The sequence below is a fragment of the Macrosteles quadrilineatus genome, unplaced genomic scaffold (genome assembly GCF_028750875.1).
Source record: "Macrosteles quadrilineatus isolate MER2022 unplaced genomic scaffold, UCM_ALF_1.0 Scaffold_2__2_contigs__length_208266976, whole genome shotgun sequence".
Classification (NCBI taxonomy): Eukaryota; Metazoa; Arthropoda; class Insecta; order Hemiptera; family Cicadellidae; genus Macrosteles; species Macrosteles quadrilineatus.
In genome coordinates, this window is record NW_026542595.1 from 174,660,185 (window position 1) to 174,686,456 (window position 26,272).

The 26,272-nt window shown below is 37.2% G+C and overlaps 2 protein-coding genes across 2 annotated transcripts in view; both read right to left on the reverse strand.

The window, feature by feature from the left end:
* Positions 1 to 235: 235 nt before the first annotated feature.
* LOC128986605 (uncharacterized) lies at positions 236 to 7,477 on the reverse strand. The gene is made up of 2 exons (XM_054407053.1): positions 7,381 to 7,477; positions 236 to 1,565 (listed from the first exon to the last, which is right to left on the reverse strand). The coding sequence occupies exon 2, from the start codon at positions 1,537 to 1,539 to the stop codon at positions 415 to 417; it is 1,125 nt and encodes a 374-aa protein (XP_054263028.1). The 5' UTR covers positions 1,540 to 1,565; positions 7,381 to 7,477; the 3' UTR covers positions 236 to 414.
* A 6,492-nt stretch (positions 7,478 to 13,969) lies between these two features.
* Positions 13,970 to 26,272, reverse strand: part of LOC128987233 (cadherin-related tumor suppressor-like) — a 208,059-nt gene continuing 195,756 nt past the window's right edge. The window contains exons 10-17 of the mRNA XM_054407983.1: positions 22,603 to 25,958; positions 20,743 to 22,322; positions 19,724 to 20,345; positions 19,010 to 19,295; positions 17,907 to 18,351; positions 17,234 to 17,475; positions 15,944 to 16,215; positions 13,970 to 15,400 (exon numbers count right to left, since the gene is read on the reverse strand). Of these exons, the coding sequence (XP_054263958.1) occupies positions 14,561 to 15,400; positions 15,944 to 16,215; positions 17,234 to 17,475; positions 17,907 to 18,351; positions 19,010 to 19,295; positions 19,724 to 20,345; positions 20,743 to 22,322; positions 22,603 to 25,958 (7,643 nt within the window). The 3' untranslated portion in view covers positions 13,970 to 14,560. The remainder of the gene's footprint in view (positions 15,401 to 15,943; positions 16,216 to 17,233; positions 17,476 to 17,906; positions 18,352 to 19,009; positions 19,296 to 19,723; positions 20,346 to 20,742; positions 22,323 to 22,602; positions 25,959 to 26,272) is intronic.

Consider the following 26,272-nt stretch of genomic DNA (forward strand, 5'->3'; position numbering starts at 1 on the left):
AAGCACTACTGAGTGTGCTTCTCTGGCCACCCTGGGATAAACTCTCACTCACTAGGTTCTGTGCTAGATACAACTCAAGAAATCTGTTTACAGGTCGTGAATTGCCACCATTGTACAAGCAAAAAAAGATATACAAGAAAACAATTGTTACGACAATGACAGTAGACTAATCAAATTTAGCAAGCTGTAAATGCAACATGTAAAGTATATAGGGGTTATGGAATCTCGCAAGGAATGAAAATTGTTATGTTTTAAAATAAATAGCACATTTTTTTTATTATTTAAATCATATCAACAGCAGTTGATGAAAACTGGATACAACAATCTGTATTTTACAGCATCTCCGCACTTTCAATCATAAATACAATGTAGACCTTGATTTGAAACATGTGATACATTCAAACTTATGAAAACCTACCTTGCTTTGTACTCACTTAGATCAATGAGCTTACAATCATCCACAGAAACCCTCACATTTCCATCAACAATCAATTCAGTATTATTATTGGAGGCAACAGTTATCCATTTCCGGTTGCCTTTATCATTTAAATAGTATCCCGGGGAATAGCAACCTTTAATTCCGGTTAGTACTTCCATCGTGTTGGTGGCAGCGCCTGCAACTCCATCGTCCGTTCTGCGCGACCCCAGGAAGTAGTTATTTCCCGGAAAGGAGACGTGGTCCCAGGCTACGACCTTGTATAAAATGCAGTTTTCAAACTCACCCTTCTTCTCTTCGAAGTCTTCAACTTTCGAGAGCTGGGGTTTACCCAATGGACCATTATATTTCCTCAGACGAAATTTTACTGAGTCAATAACCTCTTCGCAATCTTCACATTCATCGTACGGATCGTATCTAACACAAGCGATATTTTCGCAGGGTGGAAGATCTTTGATGACAGATTTCAAAGCTTTATTCAAATACTCTCCCATTTCTCCCTTGAATCTTTTGGCAAATACTCCACAGCCCAAACCTGGAATTACAACTAGTGCCTTTTTATTATTTTTCTTAGCTGTTTCATCTGCATAAAGGAAAATGGGAAATAATCTTCTTTTCATGAGCTTGTTGTATTTCTCTTGATTTATACTATCATTTGTTGTAATAGCCTCATAATCTGGGGTTATCCCATGGAATTTTCTCCCACCCAAGAGAGGACCCGGGGTATACAGAAGGTGAGCTGTGATTGGAGAGTTATGGACTTTGAATGCTTTGTCGTTGACTTTCCACACCCCATTGTCATAAACCTGGACTTCCATCGTAACCGATATTTCACCAAGGATACTGAACTCTGTCCTATTCCAGTCTGATCCGTCCCCTCTAACTTCCGAATCTGCAAAACACTTGTATTTCTTCGTTAACAACAACATTTGCAAAAATTCGCCAACGGTTACTTCACCTAGTGACTGCTCTTTCTTTGGCAATTTGCTTAGTTGATTTTTCAAGTAATTACCAGCTGTTTTCTTGTTTGTTTGTAAATCAAGTTTATATTTGATCAAATCTTCAGCAGTTTCTTCCCCAATAATAATGTTGTATGGTGGCATTTTGACATTCACTTTTTCTTCCCTCTCTGTAAAAATATTTGAAAAATGTTAGCTGTTGACATTTATGTAACTTACACTAGGTTTGGCTTCAACCTCATCGTCATTCTTACTTGTTATTCAACAATAAGTTCCAGTAGGCCTAAACATTAGCTAAATAATTTAATATTTACGACTCCTGTCAGACTGCTAGGATCTGGGATTTATGGTGAAACTACCAGCTAAATGTGCTAAGGGAGCCTCTAACACATGTTGTTACAGAACAGTGTCACTAATCCGCCACCCACTGGACCGAGACCATGGCCGAAACAGTGAAAGGGTCGGATTTTCCAAGTATTTCAGGATTTTGGCAGGATCCAATTTAGACAATGATGTTTTTTTGTTTACCGCAGCAGATATTCAGAATTTCGCCGCAATCTTGGAAGATGATAATGTTTCTATGACCATGAGAGACGCTCAATATTTCACCGATCGTGGTAGACGATGATAATGTCTCCGTTACTGCTGGGGATATTCGGGAGTTGGCCACAATCACAGGTAACAAAGAAAAGACGATGATAATTTTTTCATGACCGTAGGGGTATAGATTTTTGCCATGATTGTGGGAAATGGTCAAGATATTACTGTGATAACATTGTCAATGATAGGCGATGCTGATGTCTGTTAACCAATGAGTCTGACTAGCCGAGGTTGGTTTAGCGGGTTTATACTGTACTTAAAAAATTTGTGTGAATATATTACAGTAAGTGTAAAATCCAGTAAAAGCATAGGAAATGCTAAGTGAAGAGTTTTCTTATGAGGATAGTTCACATACAGTTTTTTTGCAAAAAATATTTTTTGTGCACATTTAGAGTTCAGATACACCTGTGTCCACCAACACTATCAGTTTTAAGTCCATCAATGTTACTGAATGAGTAATGCACTCATGAATAAACAAAGTTTGTTTCCAACAAAACACTACAACAATATATATCTAGAGTCGGGACCACATAAGTTTGCAGTTGAGGGAGGAGCCTATTTACCATATGGGTTTGAATGAACCAATGAGAACCGTGCAGTGTTGCCAAATCTAATAATACCAGCTGGTTTGAAAACATTGCTTAGTATATTTTATTAGTGCGATGTGGCAACGTCGCACTAGCCTTGTCTTGTGATTGGCTGTCACCAACTGCAAACTTACGTGGTCCCGACTCTAGCATTCTTCTTTTAGCTGCAGTCTACAATATGAAGGACTAAAGCTGGTAGGAAAATACATGCATCTATGTCTCTAAAAGTATAATTTTTTTTATCTGTTATGATTGTGTTATTTACCAAATAATATGGCAACTGAAAATTTCTTGTATTAAGAATGAGAGTAGAAATAAGAATGAGGTTGAGCGTAATCTAGGTTTTCAAAACTTTTGACTTGAGGTACTAAACAGTAAAACCCTATCTAATTTCAACAGTAACCAGTATACAAATTTAATTTGACATTTGTTGAAACTATTCAAACAGCCAACTTGAAATGACCTGTGATGTCATCCTATAATGTATACTGATTTCATTTTTATGGCATCAATTAAAGAGTTTAAAAAGGAGGGTCAAAGATGTGTACATCAAACTACAAATCAATTGCATTTATCAGAATAAATTAAGCCTACTTATTTATTCAAAAGTAGCATAAACTGTAACCAAAGCTATGTTTCATATATAGCCTATGTAAAAGTTGTGCAACAAATTGATATTTGAAAAATTAAGTTTTGTCATTTTCTAGGATTTTCAAAAGCGTGTAGCCTAGAGAATATTAGATACCAATAATTTAATTTAACACTAGTAAAATGTGACATTTAAAATTCATTTTAACTAGGTGAAACCCGTCGAAATCGGCGGTTACTTTCAAGGATTACGCTAATTCATCTAACTACGATAAATTGAGTGAAATTATACATATTTTGACCATTTAGCATTGATTAGTAAGTGTAAAACCAATAATGATATTAATTGCGTTAGTTAGCAAAATATGGTTGATCATTCAATGAATAAAATATTTCCCATACTGTATGTCATCGGAGTTGTTAGTATAATATCTGGTATCTCTTCCTTTGGAAGAACCTTTAAATAGTATTAAAATCGTATTGGCGGATCTTTTGAAGTTAAACACTTCCGTGATTTCATCAGTGTAATGTGGATTAATCTATGATTTTATTTGAAAAAAAAATCTGTTTGTTGGGAAGACACGTTGTAACTTCAAAGAGAAGTATATCAGTTTTAGTGTAAGTTTGGTTTTTCCTTCGTCACGTCGCGTCAGTTCATATCGTACTTCTGTGCCAATTAATAACGTGTAGCACAGTTATGAGAAACCCTCTAGCATAGTTTTGAGAAATTGGTTGTGGTGTTACTGTTAAAGCTGGAATTCCTTGACATGGGGGATGCCAGTTAGTTGGCTCAGCCTTATCAGTTACATAAAGATGTCAATATAATCTCACTACGGAATGTTAGGTGTAGTGGAATATACTTGAAGTGAAGTTGGCTTTTATTCTTGAACTGTTAGGGGCCTCCTCATTTATATGGTCTTGCAGCTTCATTGGCAACAAATAATGCGAATGACATATTAAGAGCACAATAAAATTCTTCTGCAGATGAATTTTCTGTTGGAGAAATATAAGCCGAATTATAAATGTCACAATGCCAGTTTGAGCATTTTGTAACTATATTATATGGGTAAGTTACATAGATTTTTTAGGTTGCTGCTCAGTGCACTTTAAGAATATATATATTTTAGAGATAAATTAAATGGTTTTTGTTGCTGAGTAGCGCTAGTAAACATGCACAACCCTTTTCGTTAGTCTAATAAAATTCAAAGGCTCTCTAAGAGTTCAAGTTCTTATTTGTATATCTATATTATGTTTTCACTAAGCTTAATGAATAATTTGAAGTAACCTAGCTCTGAAAAGTCTACAGTATATTGCAGTTTTCCAGCTAATGACCTAAATCATGCACATATTTCTTCATAAATATTGTAAAATGTTTTATCCAGTTGCTGTAAACCACTATCAATTTAACAAAATATAGACACGGCTCAAATGGGCACCGTGCCCTTCTGCACTTGTATTATTTTAAGTGGTTTAAATACCTGTAATGTCGATAATCCAATATCATCCAATTGGATATATTGGCATATTGGATTATCGACATTACAGGTATAATTTAAACCACTTAATTGTATCTTAATAATCCGGAGGCTACCCATTCGAAAAAATGTATTATTTTGTATTGTATTACACAGTTGAAGATATTTTCAATGATTGAAAGCCCGTAAGACAATAATCTTATGAACCTATGATGATGATCTGTCTAGAATAATATGATAAAATACAGGGAAAAGGTGTGAAAAAGGCAGACACCAACCCATAAAATAGATATAAGATAGTTCAATACCCCCGTCGCAGCAAACCTGCATACTAAGCGAATTTCCATTTACCCGGCTCGATTTCTACTAAAATGTTCCCTATAAATTTTCAGATTTTTTTCCTATTTAAATAACATTAATTTTAGTGAGTAGTTAGGTTTGCTGCTACGGGGAAGATGTTGAGGTGTGTTTTTTTTTTAGTTTAAATATTCATAGCTTAGTATGAAATAAGCCAAATTGCCAAATTTGATTAAAATATATCCATAAACAAGCAAACTAGAACAGTTTATTTATTCTCCATAAGAATAACATGGGAATTTTAAATTTACAATTTTTTTAATTTTCTCCGTAGTCAATGAACATTAAAAAAAACTTCAATATACTAAATTATTTTTTTTTAAGCTCTTCAAAATGGTCTAGAGAGAAATTTAGAAATTTAAAGTTTTTAGGGTCAAAAATGAGAAAAACCCATTTTTACCCCATAAAACCCCCCATAAACCCCTGATCCCATGGTCCGATTATGCTGGTTCGCGAACTCGTTCGAATAAATGTAGGTTTACACGTTTGTACCAAATTTCATCAAAATCGGATCAATTTTGCTCGAGTTATCGCGCTAACGGACATATATATATATATATATATATATATATATATATAATAAAATTAAAACATATATAACAAAGTACCCTTTTAGTAATTATTTTATTTTTCATGACGACATGTTTCGGAACTAAGTCCATTGTCAAGTAATTTTTACCATAACCTCATTCTTTTTTAATAAAAATTATTAAAATTGAGAAAAGAATGAGGTTATGGTAAAAATGACTTGACAATGGACTGTTCCGAAACATGTCGTCATGAAAAATAAAATAATTACTAAAAGGGTACTTTGTTATAAATGTTTTAATTTTAATATATTAGTAGCCCTAAAAATGCAAGAAAATAGTATATATATATATATATATATATATATATGAATTTGAACGGATGGTGTTTTTGGCCTCTGGGGACCTCAATACGAAAAAGTAAATCGGTCCCGGGTCTAGGTCTTACCATGAGACCTACGGTAATAGCTTATTCCCTATATGGGAAATTCGCTAAAAAGAAACAATTTTAGGAGTTATTGTGATAAAAGGATTTTCCACTGATTTTGTAATGGAACTTTATATTGCAACACAAATGATACAGAGGAAAATCAATTTTAAAATCAGAAAATAACATTGCAAATACCGGTACTTCTTCTAGACAATTTAGTAACTCCCAATAAATGTGTGTTGTTTAAAACACAATTTTAAAATTAACAGCTGTTTTATTAAAAAGTATTATTCACATGACCAAAATGTAAACAAATCTGTGGAGGGATCTTTAAAGGCTTCTGGGGCAGAGCCCTAAGCGAATTTACTTCGTTTTTCTTTTGATAACTCATCTACAGACCAAGACTGTTCTTTGGACACCTCTACCAAGTTTCTACGCCCAGCCGTTCTCTCAAATTAGTGGAGACAAAGTTTCCAATGCTAACACCATTGTAACACCAATGTAACAACCAATATAACACCAATGTAACACCAATAGTAGTAGGCTATCTAGTCCTACTTTAATAGTATCATTGACTTATAGTCAATGCTTGCGCAGAGGCTAAACAGTTTTTTTTTTTTTTTTAGTTTATATTGGAAACATGCAATATACTAAATTGGCCAAAGACCACGATTTTTTTAAAACATATAATGAGTTCTAGGGTTCAAATAAGTTTACTGAGGAAAAAAATAAACTTGATTCTGTGTTGAATTTGTAGGTTAGTTACTATTTAGATTCCCCCATGTTAATCTTATGAGAGAAATCCCAACATTGATGGAAGATCCTGACCAAACTAAAAAATGGAAAAAACTTTGCAAAACTACAGATCAGGGCAATTTTTTGTTTACACTTCAATCATCAAAATCGGTCCAAAAATGAGGAAGGAGTTCTTTTCACAAAAATCGGCTAAGCGTATTATATATATAGATACCAGTAATAATGAATAAAGGATGATTACAGGATTATGTTAAATACTATTTACATTCACTAAAATCTCAAAATAAAATAAATATCTTGAATTATAAACTCACAACCCATTAAGTTATTGCACAGTTTTGTATAATGCATGTAGGTTAGCAGATGTCACCTAATGTAGTATATGTAAATAATGTAGTGGTGGTTGGTAAAAAACATTATGTGTGACAATAATAATAGGAGTTAACACATGTTAATAAACTTACCAACAGCTTAGTACCCTATATGATAAAAATAAGAAACTAAACACTCATACTAAAAAATTTTTTTTGTTGTCTGTTAATTTTTAAGAAACTCTCAGATTGAATTAAGCTCTTTAAACTCATTATAACATGCATAATAAAACTCTTTTATCCTAAAGCAAGTATATAAACTGTTTGTATCTGAAGAATAAATTTACACCCTACCTAAATGTATCGATGGTGCAACAAGGAAAGTACAGTACTGGTCTGGTACTGAAATTATTTCATCATTCCACTTGAGTGTGTTGGTTTCTAGCTGTGAGGGTTTCCCAAGGCCAACAACACAGCACAGCTGTCTACTTTTTTCCTTCCTCAGTAATGCCAACCACAAATTGAGAACCAAATATATGTTGGTGGTCTCCACATATTAAGTGTATGATGAATCAGTTTTATGTGATGTTACATATTTAACAGTCTCTAATTTGATTATTGACAGTGATAACTGTTAAATTCTTCATAATTAGTTATAAATTACCACATCTCTAAAATAGAGCAAAGATTGACATGCTTTTTACAGATTATTATGGGTCCGCGGAATTGGCTAACTCTGGAACTCGCTAACCCCATGTTGAACGCCCTATCTTCAAATTTGGTCGATGAGAGGAACTCGCTAACTTGTTCGGTTTCGGAATTGGCTAACTCCGGAACCCGCTAACCCACTCTAGAGCCGGGTTAGCGAATTCCGTCCTGGCATGGAAGTCGCTAACTCGGTCCCTCGGCGGAACTCGCTAAAGCTGGGTTTTCCTAGACGCGGAGTCGGCCAGCGGAGAGCGGAAAACGGAGAGCGGAATTGAAATTAACATGGCATTCCGCTCCGCTGCTAGGAAAACAGTAACATTAAATTACCTAAGACAAGCTGAGTCCGCTCTCCGTTGTCCGCTCTCCGCTGGCCGACTCCGCGTCTAGGAAAACCCAGCTTAACCCCCAATCAGAAGCCTCGCGAGCCGTCCAATGGGAGCCAAACACGAATATTTTTTGCCAGTGTTGCCGAAAGTGTAGTACCTATATCGTATCGGTACCATAATGTCGTATCCTACGATTATTAGGAGTAAGAGCAACATAGTCGATAAAATAAATATATTTAGAAGTATGTTTAACATTATTCCTATGATTATTATTGTGGAAAATGCATTATAGTCTTACCATAGACTAACCAACACAAGTAAACTTTACATCCCATTGTAAACTTCGAAGCTCGTTTTTCGTGTCTAGTTCATGTCCGGTGACACTGATCGCTAGTGTCGACAAAAGTGTGTTTCTATTATTTTATAGTTAACTTCATGATTTGTTTTTTAATGTTTGGTTATATAACTAGGGGACGTGTTATTAGTTTTGATTAGAACGTTTTATTTGGTTAAACGAGGTTTTAAATTACTGAAAACAAGAAACAATTGTAAACAAAACACGACCTCTAAAGACAGTGCACCGGACAGAACTAACAATAAAACTGTCTTCAGCTGATCCATTAGGATGAGAAATCTACTAAGGGAGTATGTTTTATCTATGATAGTAGCTTGTTGGTATGCAAAAAGATAAAAATGCACATTTAATTTGGATCTATTACATGTTATGAAATATCTATTTTCGTAGTCCGCCATTTGTTTCTTTTATTCGAATAAATACCATTTTGTAAATTTCTGCAGATAAAATTATTGAGTTCGTATTTTATATACTGGGCTTGTAACCTTGAATCATCTATAATATTAAAACGAAAGTGTGTTTTTTTATTTCACGATTCTGAATCAATCACTCGACGGATTTTCATGATTTTTGGGTTGAAAGAAAGATAATTTTGAGAACTAGGGAATGTCGAAGCCATAATTTTAGTTTAGGGTCCCAGTTTTTTTAGAAATTAAGTTTTAATTTTTAAAAAGTCTAGCAGCCGACGCTAAGATTCTAAACTAGCTTTTGGCATAAAATAATTTGCTTAACATAACAGCTGTAAACATTCAGCTTTTGTGTCACAAATTCAGCATTTGGATAAAAATGTAAAGACATACTTAGGATTGACTTATTTATACCATGTGTAATGCTAATCATTGATACGTTCAATTCTTCTGTAAGAGGATGGCAGATTAATTAAATATACATAGTAAAATACTAGGATGTTCAAATTATTTTTTAAAGCAATCTTTGTAATCTTCGATTTGTTTTAGAGCAATATAATTTGTTTTAACTAACAGCTGGTTAAATATAAACTATGGAACTATGAGGTTATTTTATTTTTGTCATTGATTATAGGAAATAAGTAAGATTAGTAGAGATAATTAGACCACAGTTTAAACCAATATTAATTAAACCACAGTACAAATCGAGGCTCTGTACACGAGTCTTAATAAAAAAGGATAAATGCAAATTATTTTACTGCTCCACTTTTCAAGGAAAGATTAGAAAAATAGACTAACAATGTTTACATGTTTTAATTTTTCATGGTAGCTTTTTGTTTACAATTAATGTTTGTCTGCTTTAACTTTGTATGGATTAGGCCCGGAAATATTGATGTCATAAAAAGAAGATCAAGAATAATCAGGAATCACGATTTTAAATTACGACCACAACCTCAGCCGGGTTTTATACAAAGATAAACAGATGGATGACATAGATTGAACACAACGTCAACATTGACCTAGGATACTGCAATTAGACAAACCATCCTTAAAATCGTGTTCAGTTGTGGTTACGTTTGGGGGCACCTATATCAGCGCCCCCAAACGTGAAAATAATATCACTTGTATTTCAACTATGAATATATTGTAGTTTAAGTTAACTAATATGGGAAATTAAGATGTACATTTCTTCAATGAGGGTGTGTAATTATCAAGAATAGAACTGAAAACGGTATAGATAATAAACATTGACAATTACGTCATTAGCTTTACTAGCGTAATTACTTTTTATATTCCTGCTACATGTGACCAGTTCTTATTTTCAAATGAATGTTATTTGAACCAAACAGCTGTTTCAAAACAAACTGTTATTGTTTTTACTTTTCTTTGTTTACGCATATTTATTTATCAATTAATGCAGTGAAATTCATATAAAGGATAGGTGTGACGATTCGTTTTGATGTTAGGACACCAAAGTTTGTGTACTGTGAATTTTATTGGATATTATCGTTTTGTTTTAGGTCGTTTCTATTCAGACCTACTGGAAATTGTGTATAGTAGTTGTATTGTGGTGATAATAATTATGGAAGAGGCAGGTATGCGCTATGGAAGGTGGTATCGTTGACTAGGTCTATACACTTCTCAATTTTGACTATTACTCTCTCTACAATATGCTACTTATAATCAGTGTGCGTCTGTGCGAATCGGCTGCAAATCTCACTTCAACGCTTTTCACATCGTAAAAATTGCAGAATTGCTGTTTTATTTTAAAATTAACGGATTTAAAATGCATATCGTATAGGCCTATGATGGAATAAAACATATTTGGTCACACAACATTTGTTTACAAGATGATTTTTTACATTAAAACTGCAAGAAACTTTGTCTTTATATGTGTAAACTAGCTGATCTGAATTGTACACGGTTTTAACTGGCTACTGAATTCCCGTACGTAGGACGGGCTAACATCTCGTCTATTCTATAATATTAAAACGAAACTGGGTTTTTTTATTTCACGATTCTGAATCAACCACTTGACGGATTTTGATGATTTTTGTGTTGAAAGAAAGATAATTTTGAGAACTAGGGAATGTCGAAGCCATAATTTTAGTTTAGGGTTTCAGTTTTTTAGAAATTAAGTTTTAATTTTTAAAAAGTCTAGCAGCCGACGCTAGCAATTTAAAGTATTTTCAATGGTGGTTTAACTAACAGCTGGTTTATAACTGTCATTGAAATGTTTATGTTACGAGTTGTTTGTTTACAAAAATATTGTTCGTTAGTGTTTGCCTACATACTATTTCACTTTAAAATGTAGATAGTTTACCCCTACCGTGAAGGATCTCCGTTATCAGGAAATGTGTTATTTTGAACTAAACATCTCAAACACTTGCGTTTACTCAAGTTTTGTCGTAAATGCAATCTGTGTAAGTATTTAGTTTATGCATTGCAAATTTCAACTCATACTGTATTTGGGAAACATCTTTTCAGCAGTTTATTGCTTAATTATTTAAGATATAAGTGGTTTACGTGTTGATACCTACTTCTTTTTCTGTATGTTTGAATGTGAGTACGTCGGCATACTAAAATGTTGGTTAGTAATGAAAGCGTCAATCGGTGTAGTAGGTCTCTATAAAACTGCCAAATAAACTGCAGGGTGCAGCAGAAACCAAAGTCGACTCATACCATACCAACTATCCCCGTAGTACTGATGATTCAGAAACTTGGGCACTGACCAAAGAACCGAAAAACCTTAATGCTGGGTTAGATAATAAAGTACAGAGAAAATATACAGACCAGTTCAAGAAAACGGCCTGGAGGTCGAAATAAAAAAGATCAGAGAGCTACCGGTAAGAGAAATGTGTTAACACCCAAATATAGGGATGCTTTCCAGAAGTAAGTAAAGATTGGATGGACAGGCTGTGCATAAACTTTTAAAAAGTATATTCCAAGGAGTACCACACGATAGACAGGAATATCAAGTTATGAAATGCATCCTCAGACTGGGATCTAAATTTTGAAGAGGCAGGTGATAGAAGAGAATCCTCATAAAGGTTTCAGTGGTCACGGAGGTAAGATAAGGTACGGTAAGTACATAAGTAGTACAGTATGCAATAAATTGGAGGTAGCATGTAGCTACTCTACTCAAAACCAGTGTGAATCGGTCGCCAATCTCACTGCAATATTTTTCAAATCGACACAAATGCTGTTTTATGGTAAAATTATCGGATTTAAAATGCATATCGCCATATTTTAGGTCTTTATTCGAATGGAATAAATAGGTTGTCACGTTACTTTTGTTTATAAGGTAATCTTCCCCATTAAAATTGCCAGAATTTGTGTCTATGCGTGTAAACTAGATGTTCTGAATTATTCCGTTTTAGTTGACAACTCGATTCCCGTACGTAGGACGGGCCACCAGCTCGTAAATCATAATAAAATTTACACGTTAAACGTAATTAAAGAATTACATTGTAGTGGTAATGTATTTTTAAATAGAGCTATTGAATTTAAATAAATATTTATCAATACATTATAAAGTGGTAGGCCTAATGTATTCATGGATTGCATAAAAGTTAGTCTATGCATAAATACAACTTGTAAATTTCTTTTATCGTAGGCTATTAGTGTAGAACCGGGGTCATCCTCTTAATTTTGTTGAATTAATATTAATTTTACGTCTTTCAGTAGGCCTACTTTTTAAAAGTCTGGAGTTTTTCTCTAGGCTGATTCTAAATGGATGCAGGCGTTCTTGTTTGTTACAATTCTATGAATTGGTGGTCATAGCTAAAATTACTTAATCTTATTCAAAAACAAAGCTATTGTCTATTGTGAAGCTCAGTACTGGGCAACGGTGAACCGAGCAATGGCTTGGTATAGTTTATATCGATTGTGAAAGCAATATAAAGGAAACCCAACACTCAAATCAGGAAAATCCGTCAATTCGTTTATTAAGAATCGTGAATTAAAATTACCGTGTCACGTTTTATTATATGAATATTATATCTTTTACTATTTTTTACTAGTGGTGCTTAGGTGTACAATCTAAAAACGGTTTTATAACATGTAACATAAATCTGTTTTCCGTGTTTAAGAACTTGCGTGTATTTTAGCTTAGTTTCGTAGAGGTTTAATTATTTGGTACCAATTAAACTGAAATTTCAATATTTTTCATATTCTATTATTTTCTTTTATACTGATGGCATTTATATTTAAGATCGGAATCATAAACATTTAACTGGCCATTAATAAAAAAAACTAACATTTTATTAACTAGCATTAGTTTAATAAAAAAAAAAAAACTTTTTCATGATTTTTTAATTGTCTTTGAATTACTTTGGGCTAGTTATCTGTTAAAAGTGGAATTGATAACAAAAAACAATAATATTTACTGTATTTTTATTGACACTGACATTTTGAAATACGGCAGTGTACGATTATTTTGTCGTACAAGGTTGGCAACGCTCCGTGCAGTGGGCGCGGCCGGGTTAGCGACTTCCAGAGTTAGCGAATTCCGCCGCGAGACAAAATCGAGTTAGCGGGTTCCGGAGTTAGCCAATTCCTGACTGAGACGGTTAGCCAGTTCCAGAGTTAGCCAGTTCCGACACACGACCGAGTTAGCGAGTTCCTGAGTTAGCCAATTCCTACGTCTCATTATTATTATTCTGAGCATCAACCTTTAGTGTGGGACTCCTGAGAATAAAGTAAATACAGAATTCCACTGAGCAATAATTTTAGACTTGAGTTATTAAACAAAGCAGAACTATTTTTGAGAGCACTCATGCTATCTAGTCCTACTTTAATAGTATCATTGACTTATAGTCAATGCTTGCGCAGAGGCTAAACAGTTTTTTTTTTTTTTTAGTTTATATTGGAAACATGCAATATACTAAATTGGCCAAAGACTACAATTTTTTTAAAACATATAATGAGTTCTAGGGTTCAAATAAGTTTACTGAGGAAAAAAATAAACTTGATTCTGTGTTGAATTTGTAGGTGTTGGTTGCAGTTGCAAAGAATAGTAATTAATTATGGAGATGTACCTATTGTAGGGTTAGTACAGTGTAAGGTTGTAGTAAAACTATTAAAAAAGTCTAAAGACAACTAAAAACAATGGAAATGAAAAAAGGGTTAGAAATAACAGAAAATAATTTATGATCAATAATTTTTTATTACAAACGTACCTCAGTCAGCAACAATCACACATTGTAAGGTAAAACAACAGATATTTGGCACTACTGCGTATGGCTAAGATGTTAACCGACCGTACAGCATTTCACATTCATACATACTTAAATAGGTATTTTAACAAATATATACAGTCGATCTATAAAATTAATTTACAATAATACTCGTTGAATACAATACAATTTACATTACATATATGGCGTATATATCGTTTCTCGTAGTTTCTTTGAGCATAATTTCTCTACAAACGGTTCATTTACACTAGAGGATATAAATGTATACACATGGCAATTACATAAGCGTCACTCGGGAGGTGTACTGTACAAGTACGACAATACCAAAATGGCAACAACGGAAATTGGTCAAAACTAGTTACTATTTATTCCCTGACCGTTTAAATCAGAAACGGGTACAATTTGAACAAAATTAATTAATTATACTTCATTAATACTACAGGTAAATTCACATTCGAAGAATTTACAATTTACAGTCTTCGTTATAAAAATGTACACATTATATCTATCACGTATTGTACTGACAAACTTACTCTAATATTAGACGTATTCTTCGGATGGTTTTGCCGCACCGTTGGGCAACCTCAGCGAGGAGGGAACTCTTCCGTTAACAGAATCCGGAAGTTCCGCAATGTCTTTGAACACACCCACTAAACTCTCAAAGTTCGGTCCCCAATTTAATAAATAGTCCCAGCCCAAGGCTGCAGGTATCGCGGAGGGCGAGCCGTTGTTGGGTCGATACAGCGGCCCTCCAACATGAGACAGGTCGTCGTCCGAAGCCACTAATGTGCTTAACGACCCTCTGAAGGATGAGTCAAACCCGTCATACGACGCGGGGGGTGGGGGTGGCTTATTGGGCGTTCCGTTATCCCCACTCCTCCCTCTAGTCTCTTCGTCCGCACTGAGTTTGGTAAATATTACGTCACTCAACTTGTCGCCAGTGACACTGCCGTTGTCATACTCTATCTCACTGCAGGTGAAGGAATCGTTGCCGCTCTCGTCGGTCGACGTAGAACTGTGGTTGTCCCCACCGTTGACGGCCCCGTGGTGTAAATGGTGTGCGGTTGTGGCTTGGTTGCCTCCTCGGCCACTAGAGCTCGACACTGCGTCCAGTGTGCTGACGAGACTGGACGTGCGAGGACGCGAGTTGAGCCTGTTGATCTCCTCAGCTGTCAGGCCCATGGCGATGGTGCCGTTGGACACGTCAGGACCTGTCCCTGGTGTCTTTCGACCAGCTGATGAGCTCTGTCCACTCAGCTGGCTCATGACAGGGGAGTTGAGACTCCGCTCGCTATTGCTGTGTAGCACGTCCTTCCCAACCCCGCCAGATGACGACGTTGTGGCTAGCAGAGCAGACTGTAACGGCTTCCCACTGATGTCCTGCAAAAATAACAACACTTATAATTCTATAATTTAATTTAATGATTAAACTAATAGCTTTGAGATAACCAGGGGAGTAGATGTAAATTTTCCAGGGTGGGAAAGCTTACCTTCGTTGAAGAACTGACTGACATCAGGTGATCTAGGACTAAAATGCCTCCCTTATCCGTTCTATCCCTTACATTGTGGTATCCAAAATGCTCACTGATTTTTTGCTTTAAAGACATTTTGTAACCGAACAGCACAAATAGGTTGCTTAATATATAAGATTATCGTAAAAAGCAAGTGAGAACACGTTCCCACAAGTTCTCGCCTCATTACACCACTGAATGTTGTATTAGATCTGCAGTAAAACAGTAACTATGCATCTTAGTGAATGTAATTTATTTCCTAAACAACAGGAAAAGATACCAATAAAACAATACAACACTTACAATGATAAAAATCTATGTCACCGACAGAAAATCATTTAAATTTTTTAATCACCATTAAAAATAGAATTAGGATTTGGGAAAAAAGTTTGAGTGTTCAGTTGATTGTTACCTGTAACGTAAGTATCCTAGGCATCTGTTGGGACAGCTCACTACTGGGACTGAGCCTTGCCAGTGGTGTACTCTGGTGTTGTATGATCTTGTTGGGAGAGTCCACCCTGGACACAGGCGGGGGAGGGACAGAGCGAGGACTGTCCCGCGGTGGGAAGTGGTGGGGCGAGTGCCGATGCTGCTGCGCCCCTTGGTGCTTGTGGTAGGGCGCTCCAGGAGGCAGGTGGGGAGGAGTTGCCTTGTACTTTCGCAGGTTTGCACCTTCTCGGTAACCTGAAATTAAGAGTTGTTTTTAATGTTGTGATTTTGGTTGTGTCATTTGTGCGCATTGTCACATATCAGCTGGTACGTTATTGAATGAGTTTAGTTTCAATCATAATTACAGGAGTGTGATTAAATTTAAGGGTGAAAATTGTGGGATGAATTTTAGTTCCATCAGTCTGACATAGAAATTGGAAGCTTTTGAGACAGATGTGCTGAGATACCTGCTTACTGTTTTGAAAATAAACGTCACCCCTAAGATTTTGTAGGTACTGTAACAATTTAATGTGTATTTGATATAAAACTTAAAATTATTTTTAAACATCACAAAGTAATAATATCAACTTGCTTTGTATCATACCTCAAAGTTTTAAAATCTTTTAAAGAATTTCACTTAAAAAATCTAAATATTTTTCAGTTTTGGCAGCTTATATTTTTTAAATAGCTAAAAGACAGTATAAAATATGAGCCGATTGTGCAACCCAGTTCGACACAAAAAGGATATTGTAACTTCAATCCTTTTTCCGAGTTGGAATTGTCTAAAAAAAAAAACAACTTTTGCCGGATCATTAATTCTTATTCTTAGGAAATTGCATACCTCTCTCTATAAAGGATGAATCAAATTTTAAATCATTTAAAGCTAAATTTACAATATATTTAATAGGAAAGGCGCCTTATAAAATTAATAAAAGTTTGGTACTTAAAATGTATATACCTAGACTAGTTTACTGCTATTTGACACTGTTTTTGTATGCATGTAAAGGTAAGGAAAATAAAAATGTTTTGGATTTTGAATTTGTACGCAAGCTCTTAACATAAACCTTGATCCAAACTAAAGCTATTGGTGTGAAACCACTTTAAAACATGATAACTGTAACTCTGTGAATATAATCGTCATGTTGCATGTGAAATGCTATCATTTTGCAGTTGTACATAAGTGCACCTATCTCAAAGTCTGTATGATTGTTTTTCTAAGTACAATAGCATAGGGGAAAAATACACATTTTAATGTATTGATTAGCGTCCGTACCTTTGTAATGGTAAACTATATCAATGTCTGACGGAGCGATGGAGCTGGCGTTCTCTAGGTCGTAGTGCTCCGGCATCTCAGAGTCCACGCCCACCACGGACGGCTGGTCGTGAGGGTGGTGGGGGAGAGGGGGATGGTGTTCGTCTCTAGGGGGGGGAGACTTTCCCACCACTTCCCTCTCTATGATGTCTGGCCTCTGTGGTCGCTGGTGCTCACTACTGACCGTGTCCTGGTCTTTGTATCTGTGGAAATCATAAATAATTTAACTTACTAGCTCATTGAGTGTGACGTTTGCCTTGATTACTGTGTAATATGAGGTATAGGTAAGTTTTCACAGTTTATCTTGTAATCCTTCGTTTTGATTTATGTTCCTGGTTTTTGATGTTTGATGTTCCATAGTCAAAAGTATTTTAATTGTTTAGTTTAAGAAACAGTTGAAACTAATCTTTGGCATCCTTTTGACCAGCAAGTACTTTGACCACTCAGCTACCAACCAGTATCTATGACCACACTTAAACATCTGAGGAATCTTATTTAATAATGATTGCAAAACGTTAATTTTAATATTAATTAAAATTTAATTTAAAGTGTATCAAATATGCTGTAAATGTTGATACATTTCCACTCTCGGTTAGTCCCTAAATACTATCCTTGCTGAAAGGTAGTATATTACCTTTTAGATATGAGCTCAGGTCCGACCAAATGGTGACCTCCCACTCCCCTGATGACATCTCCGTTGTCAGTCATAAAGCTAGGCACGGTAGACTCGGGGTGTAGACCAGAACGAGCATCATTGACCGCCCCAGCAACCATGGTCGCACCACCATTCTGCTTCGGGTGAACTACTCCACCACCGCTCTTCTCCTTCTTCTGCTTTCGCAACCGGAACACAACGAAGCTCACGAGGATGGCCACTAGGAGGATCACGAAGAAGACGAGCACCAGAGAGATGCCGATCGAGAGAGGGTCGGTAGAGGCTGCTGCTCCGACTCCAATGGGCCCAGAACATCCGATCAGGACCTTGCCGTAGTGAACAGTCTCGAAGAACACACTTCCAGAGCCGTTCATCGGTTGGATTTCATTGTTGATTGTGAAGTTGGCAAGGCATCCGGAAAAACCTGTAAAGGGTTGTTAATGATTAACATTTATACTTTTAAATGTGCTCAAATGTTAGCAGAAATTGAATGTTTTTATAGATAAAACAATGTTTATTTTTTTATTTCATAGCAAATAAACCAGAAGAGTAAAATTATATTAAACTTTTTAAGGTTTAATATAAATCTTATAAAATGTTCACAATATAATTTCAATCAATCTGGCCATTTTTGAACATTCTAAGTTTTCAAGAATAGGATCTTTTCCCAACATTATGTAGCTTGAAAAAAACCACTTACCATCTTTTTTATATTTACCGTCTTGTGAGTAACAGTACAAGCGTAAATATATGTTTTAAGTGTTATAAGAGGTTTCTGGTATTTGCTTTACTTGAAAAACAATAAACACATAATCATAATTAATTGTTTCTATTTTAAAGTGTTGAATCTTCTTCTTTTACAGTATTTTTTTAACCTAAACTGCCAGTCACTATATACTAGTGTGTGCAATGGTCCTGCCGTATATGCAAGCCAGTGATGACTGCAATGTAGATGAGTAGATGGATGGTTGCAAACCAGCTTATAATCACTGAGCTACTGTACTCTGTACTCATATAAATAGAAAAGAAAAATCATTTTAAATAGTCACTAAAAAATACTAATGGTTTTTTTTAATACTCACTGATGGGGACAGAGTCCTGTGCAGGAAAAACGTCCCTCCGCACACCCCCGAGGTACAGGTCAGTCAGGTAAGGGTCTAGGAAGTCATGTACTCCAGCCGTGTCTAGCTCTTCCCCCACCCTCCGACCATCCAACAACACGGCCACCCCTCCCCCTCGGTGTTGAGAGACTAGCGTCAGATTGTGCCACTGGTTATCGGACACTTCACCTCTCTCTCCGAAAGTCATGTTGACCAACGAACCAGCTGAGCCCAGTTGTGATACGTACACCAGCTGACCTCCCACCAGCTGCAAACAATCATTAGGAGTTAGGAAGGTTATCTACACTAGTGTGATGAGCAGGATATTAAACAGAACGTAAAGACAAATGAGTTGAATCAAACACAAGTTGTTTGGCTTATTTGTTGTTTTTAAATTACTTTTACATTATCTTGCGCTTTGTAAAAACTATATTTTATCAACATTTAAACAAGAAATTTGTTATATCTTTGAGAATTTTTACATTACCTCTCTGCAGTAGAGGACTATTAAGCTGGAAGAGTTATATGAGAAATAGTTAATCATTAAAAAAAAACTATTCCTTTAATTCAAAAGTGACTAGACCTATGGTATATCCTCTTGTAAGCAAACAAGTGTAAACAAATCTTAAGATGTATGTTTGACTGTTTGTTGTGTCAGTAACCTGTATTCAAGTAGTGTGTTACAATTTTACTCACCTCCACAGATGTAAAGTCTCTGTTAGTGGCTGAGAAGATGATAACACCGTCCCTGCGTACTGTCCTGAACATAACACTGAGACTCTTGGTTGGCTGGAGGGACGCAGGAGAGTTGATGGACCTCTTCAGTCTCTCATTGCGAGGCAGCCAGAGTGTAGACCCCTTGTAGATTGTATCCAGCAGCTGCATTCTCCGATGAGTTTCCGAAACTTTGAACTCTACGAACCCTCCATCGGTCAACGTGATGGGCTCAATGGCTTCGTTACAATTTGGGGAGACGAGGGTAGATCCTTCGCAAACGCAGGAAATGGAGTTCCATCGGTCATAGCAAGTTCCATAAAGTCCGCAGATCGGTAGTTGTATCGGAGAAGCCAATTCGCTGCTGTCTGGGATCAAGTTGGAAGCTATTCCAGAACACAACGACCTCGACGACCTGCTGCATGTCGAGTCTATCCCGCGGGACTTTAGTGGATTGGTCAGGTTGAGGGGTCTGCCGTTGATTGCGACACTGTGTACACATCCCACAAAGTCGTCAGAGTGAACTTGTCCCGGGCGTTCTAGTATGGGATCAGCTGTCATCAGACCTCCTACATACATCGGATGATTGTTGAAGTTGAGTGTCCTAGAATCATACCAAGGTATTAGAACTCATTGCAAAAGATTCTGATTTCAAGTATCTTTAAATAAAGCTGTTTGCTTTGTTGGTAGAATGTTTAATGTTTAAATATAGAGGTTTCTATTATAGCTTGCTTTACACGTTTATTGACAATTTATATGCTTTGAATGGATAAGATTAGAGTTTTGTTTTGTATGGTCCTTAGCACATTAAAACAGGCCTTATGTCTTGAGTACAGTTACAGTATTATTATAATCCATGCATGTATGTTGTTGGAAGAGCATTGTTTTGATGTTTTATCAGATATTTGAAGTTGCAACTCATTAAAAAAATACCAGAATATAATATTTGCAGCTTATTTCTATTTATCAAAAATGTTTATGTAATTCAGCTTCAAACTTACCCTGCTGGTCCTATTTCGTTGGCGTAGCAGTTAGAATCTCCTGGTTTACACTCCTGACAGAGATCTCCGTTGTCAGTGCAAGTCCCGATGCTCAGTGAGATGGTTCTTCCGTTCCTGGTTGCTGTCACTTTATGCCACTCTCCATTGGCCAATGAATGTTTGTCTCCACTGACTGCTACAGATGTGATTGCGGTCCTGGCTCCTCCATATGAGAACACTGCTCTTCCACCCACTAGTTCCAAGGCCACAAAGTCTGATCTTCCTCCTGTCTGTGCTCCAAAGTTGTAAATGAGAAGAGAATCTGGTTTGGTTGTAGAGAAGATCATCGAAATATCGTTGGTGCTTGCATCCAATGGCTGGAAAGTCATGAAGGACAGTTCCTTGAAGCCATATGTAGATTTCTCACAGTGTCTCCCGTGTCTTGAGTCTGGGCAGCTACATCTATAACCTGGCTTGAGGCTGATACACAATCCGCCATTGAGGCACGGGTTGGGGCGACAAGAATCAGCAATCGTTTCACACTGATTACCACGGAAGCCGGGTCGGCAAAGACAGAAGAAACTAGAACCATCAGGACTCTCTCTGCAGGAGCCGCCATTTTTACAAGGATTGTTGTTGCAAATATCACTTTTCTCAGCTTCACAAAATCGGCCCTCTCGCATCGGTGGACAGATGCATTGGAAATCAAATCCTTGTCTTCTACAAGAGCCTCCAGATTGGCAGGGATTGGGTGAACAAGGATCCTGCCTTCGTTCACAACGCTTTCCAGTGAAACTCTCAGCACACCTGCATACAAAATCGTGGCTGACAAGTGGGGATGTAAATATTAAAGTTTGGCTGTCGGTAATTCTTGTATCTTCGTAAACACTGATGCCATCACTGCATATACCACCGTTCTCGCAAATTGGATTTTGACATGGAGAATATCCCACGGAGATGAAAGAAGACTGCACCAATTGTTGTATCACATCGTGTTTTCTTGAGAGTACATCCGTTACATGTGCCTTATTCCGATATCCCTTAGCACCTTTCACAGCCACTGCGAGTTCTAAGCCATTGTCTCTCTCTTGCATACTGTATAAATACGGAGAATCACCAACATCAAAAGTCGATTTCAGCAAGTCTACGAACCCTTTGTAGTAGTTGGTTAAAAATTTGTGAGAAGTTGTGTTTTCTATACGAATGGTGATGCTGTTTTCAACAGTGGCATTATCAAAAGAAAGGAATTCTATGGAAATCATGGACACAACATCTGGGTGCCTTCCGTCGTTGCCAGATATGCTTAGTGAGAATCCTGGGCCCATAGCGACTCTGGAAGTGTGCAGACTGCATCCAGAGGGGATGCTGAAGATGCCTCTTGTGACTGGGTTGCTGATCAACTTGCACTGGTATTCTCCAGACGTGTCAGGATCATTGGGATGTACATCACCAATCTTGCCAATAGGAAATGCATCATTGAATGTGTGAACCAACACATGGACTGCTCTTGGAGACGAAGGACTGTCGTTCTGGTCCAGCACTGTGATGGTTACTGGATGCTGTGATCTCATCCTTGGCTCGCCACTGTCTTCCACTTCCACCTAAACATACAATTTACGTTGGTTAGAAATTAAATTCTTAATTTTACAAACACAGGTTTATTAGTTTTAGTGTTAGTTGTTTTCTAAAACAAAAATGTTTATGATAAAACTTAATTTTTCTTCCATTTAAACAATTTACTATGAACTTCAGACTATGCCTTGTACTTCATTAGTTAGGTGTTAAGAATTAGAATACAAATTAACTAATTACAATTTGTTTAAATCAAAATATAAATTATAACAAAACTAACTACACATAATAATCAAAATTACAACTCACCAAAATATCCAGCTGAGGTGTCATCTCTCGGTCAATCATTTCAGTGGTTTTTACAATCCCAGTGTTCGGCTCAATAGTAACAAGGTCACGATGTTTGCCTCCCACCAGTCTGTAGGTGAAAGGTGCTCCATTAGGTGGCAGATCTGGATCGATGGCAGTAAGCTTCATGACACTGGTGTTTGCTGGTTCATTTTCAGTCACATATCCCACCACGTTGGGCGGATCAAATATTGGTCCGTTGTCATTGATATCCAGCACCGTGATACGCACCTCTGTCGTGCCAGTCTCTGGGGGAGAGCCAGTGTCGATAGCACCGATGATCAATGTGTAAATGGGAATCACCTCTCGATCCAGCTGAAGGGTATTTTCAATCATTCCAGTTTGAGGATCAATTTTGAAGGCTTTATCGGTGTTACCATTTATGATAGAGTAGCTAAACTGATTGTTCTGTGGGCGAACGTCTTTGTCCACTGCTTGAACTGAAATAACTTTTGTTCCGATTTGCACTCCTTCAGAGACCTCCACTTCGTACAGTTCTTCAACAAACTCTGGTGGATCGTTGCCATCTTGGATGGACACGATGATTTGAGCTTCATCAGTGTCATTCCCTCGAATCCCTCCACTGTTTTTGGCCATAACAGTGAGCACTACTCTGTTTTGAGTTTCTCTGTCTAATCTTCGAGACACTGATATAACTCCTGATTCTGGGGTGATTGAGAATCCTCTATCATTACTAGAGCCAACAAGAAGATAGTATACTTTTCCATCGTCCCCAGCGTCTTGATCTGTTGCTTGTATCATTCCCACACTTGTGCCTACTTCAGCTGATTCGGATACATCAAAGTGGAACACTGGCTGTACAAATCGAGGATAGTATTCATTTACACCTGTTACGTGAACTATAACTTTTGTTGACCCGTACATAGGAGAATCTGGATTTACAGCTAAAATGTCAAGCGTATACGTACTTCTCTCTTCAAAATCAAATTTAGCTCTCGAATATATGGCACCTGTTTTTAATTCAATACTAAACACGTCTTTCCCAGATCCTCCAACAATAGAATACTGTATAATGGCATTCTTTGGGGAATCTACATCTTCAGCTGAAACGTTGTATACAAATGTTTTCGGTGGTGAATTTTCGGCAATATAAGCTTGGTATGTAGACTGATTGAACTGAGGAGCGTTGTCATTTATATCAGTCAGTATCACAGTGAGCATGGCTTTTGTCTGATGCGGCTTGAATCCTAGATCTGTTGCTGTAATGTTAAGTTTGTACTCGTGAATTGTATCGTAATCTAATGGTTTCAAAATGGTAACTGCTCCTGTTATAGGGTGAACTTGAAAATCTTTGTTGGCGTTTCCTCCAGATATCGAGTATCGCACCATTCCGTTTGGACCTTCGTCACTGTCCGCAGCTGCTACAGTCACGATTGTTGAGCCGATAGGTTCGTTCTCTGGCACTATCACTTGGTAGCTCAGTGCTGTGAACACTGGACTGTATCTGTTCTCCCCCGTCACTACGAGACTGACGGTGACTTGATCTTGCTGAGGAGGAACGCCGTGATCAACAGCTCGGACAATTACATTGTACTGCTTCAGCACCCTCTCACCTCCTTCAAGAGATTTTGCCAACGTTATCCATCCCGTCATTTTGTCAACTTTGAACAATTCAGTTCCGTTACCACCGATTTTAATGTATTCGATCTCAGCATTTATGCCAAAGTCCAAGTCGTCCTTAGCTTCCACTTGTAATATATCTTGGCCGACATAAGCACTTTCGAGCACCGGGGTGAAATACTCTCTCTTCTCGAACTTAGGGGCGTTGTTGTTGGCATCTACCACGTTGATAGTAACCAGGCATTCAGAAGACATTGGAGGTTTACCGTTGTCTGTGGCCAGGACTGTGAGTGGATATTGGTTTTCTGGTGAAGAGTCTAAAGCTGTGTATTTGTACCTGAGAGCTCTCTTGGAAAACAGCTCTCCACTCGCAGGATCAATTGTAAACAAGTCTGACGGATGTTTCAAGGAGTAAGAAATCACAGAGTTGGGTCCTTGTTTGTCTCTGTCAGTAGCTATAACCTGACCTACAAACACTACATTTCTTTGAAGCTCTGGGAAATTAAAGCTGTAGTAAGATTCTTCAAATTCAGGCGCATTGTCGTTTTGATCTTGAATAGTGATTGTAAGCGGAGTTTCAGCTCTCCAAGAACCATCTACGGCTGCTACTTTCAATAGATATTCATCTTGAGTTTCTCTATCCAAAGGGCCAACAACAGTCACATTGCCAGTGCTAGAATCAATGGCAAACTTTCTCCCAGGGTTTTCAGTAAAGCTATAGGTAGCGTTTGCATTTTCTCCAATATCAAGATCTGAGCTTGTGACACGAATGACAAAAGCACCAGGTTCAGCATTTTCAGTCACATTTACACTAAACAACCTAGTAAATCTCGGAGGGTTATCATTTTTGTCTAGAACTGTGACAAGAACTGTGGTGGTTCCAGTCATTTGAGGCACTCCTTGGTCTAGTACTTCGACTGTCAAAAGGTAGCTTGAGATTGTCTCTCTGTCCAAACGATAATTTGTAAAAATATCACCAGTTTCTGAGTCCAGAGTAAAAGCTCCTTCTCCATCATCACTCAACCTGTAAGTGACTTTACCGTTCACCCCAGAGTCCGCATCAGTCGCTCTTACTCTTACAACTTTTTGTGGAGGAGGTTCTTCTTCCAATATAGTGGGGTTGTACAGACTAGATTCAAACACCGGAGGGTTATCGTTGGCATCAGTTACATTGATGATGAGCTGCAGCACCGTTCTCAGGGGAGGATTGTCAGAATCTCTCGCTTCTACCCACACTTCGTACTGCGGGGCTGTTTCATAGTCTAAGCCACCTCCTGAAACCAACACTTCGCCAGTGTTTGCATCCATTCTCAAAGCATCTCCAATGTTACCTCCCGCTATGGCGAATCTGACACCACCCACAGCACCCAGCTTTGGAGAAGAGGCGGTCAGTTTGGTAATCACTCTGCCAGCAGCGACGTCTTCAGACAAGGTGAACTTTGTTTCTTTCGGCGCTGTGATGACTGGGAACAGATGTCTGGGCCACAGTTTGACAACCAACTCTGCAGTTGCAGACTTAACTTCTTTCCCTCTGTCGGTCGCTTGTATCTGTAGCCTATATACTGTGTCGTCTCCTCCTCTGTTGTCTTCTAACCGCAGCTCCTGAGCAGCTTTGATAACTCCTGTCTCTTTGTTGATGGTAAACTTGGAGACGTCCTCTCCACTCAAGAAATAGACGATGTGTCTGTTCTCACCATCATCTTCATCCACAGCCTTAGCGCCAAAAACAAATTGACCTAGAACAGAAAATGTACTTGTAGAGTAACAATGCAGTTAAGACAGAACAATTAACTAAAGAAAGAAAAAGTTATATAGTTTAGACAACCAAGAAGTCTTTGTAAGGACCATTGTAAGGGATGCCTATACATTACATCTTAGAGACAGCAATCAAAAAATTACCAGTACGTATGTCTCTGAAAATGTTTGGGTACCAAGTAAAAGAAAACAAACCATTCCTCAAGATCATATAACTGTAGTTTTATTTTTTGTTTAAACACAAACTTTATGTTAAAACATTGACATAAAACGGTGAATAAATTGCAGCATAAAT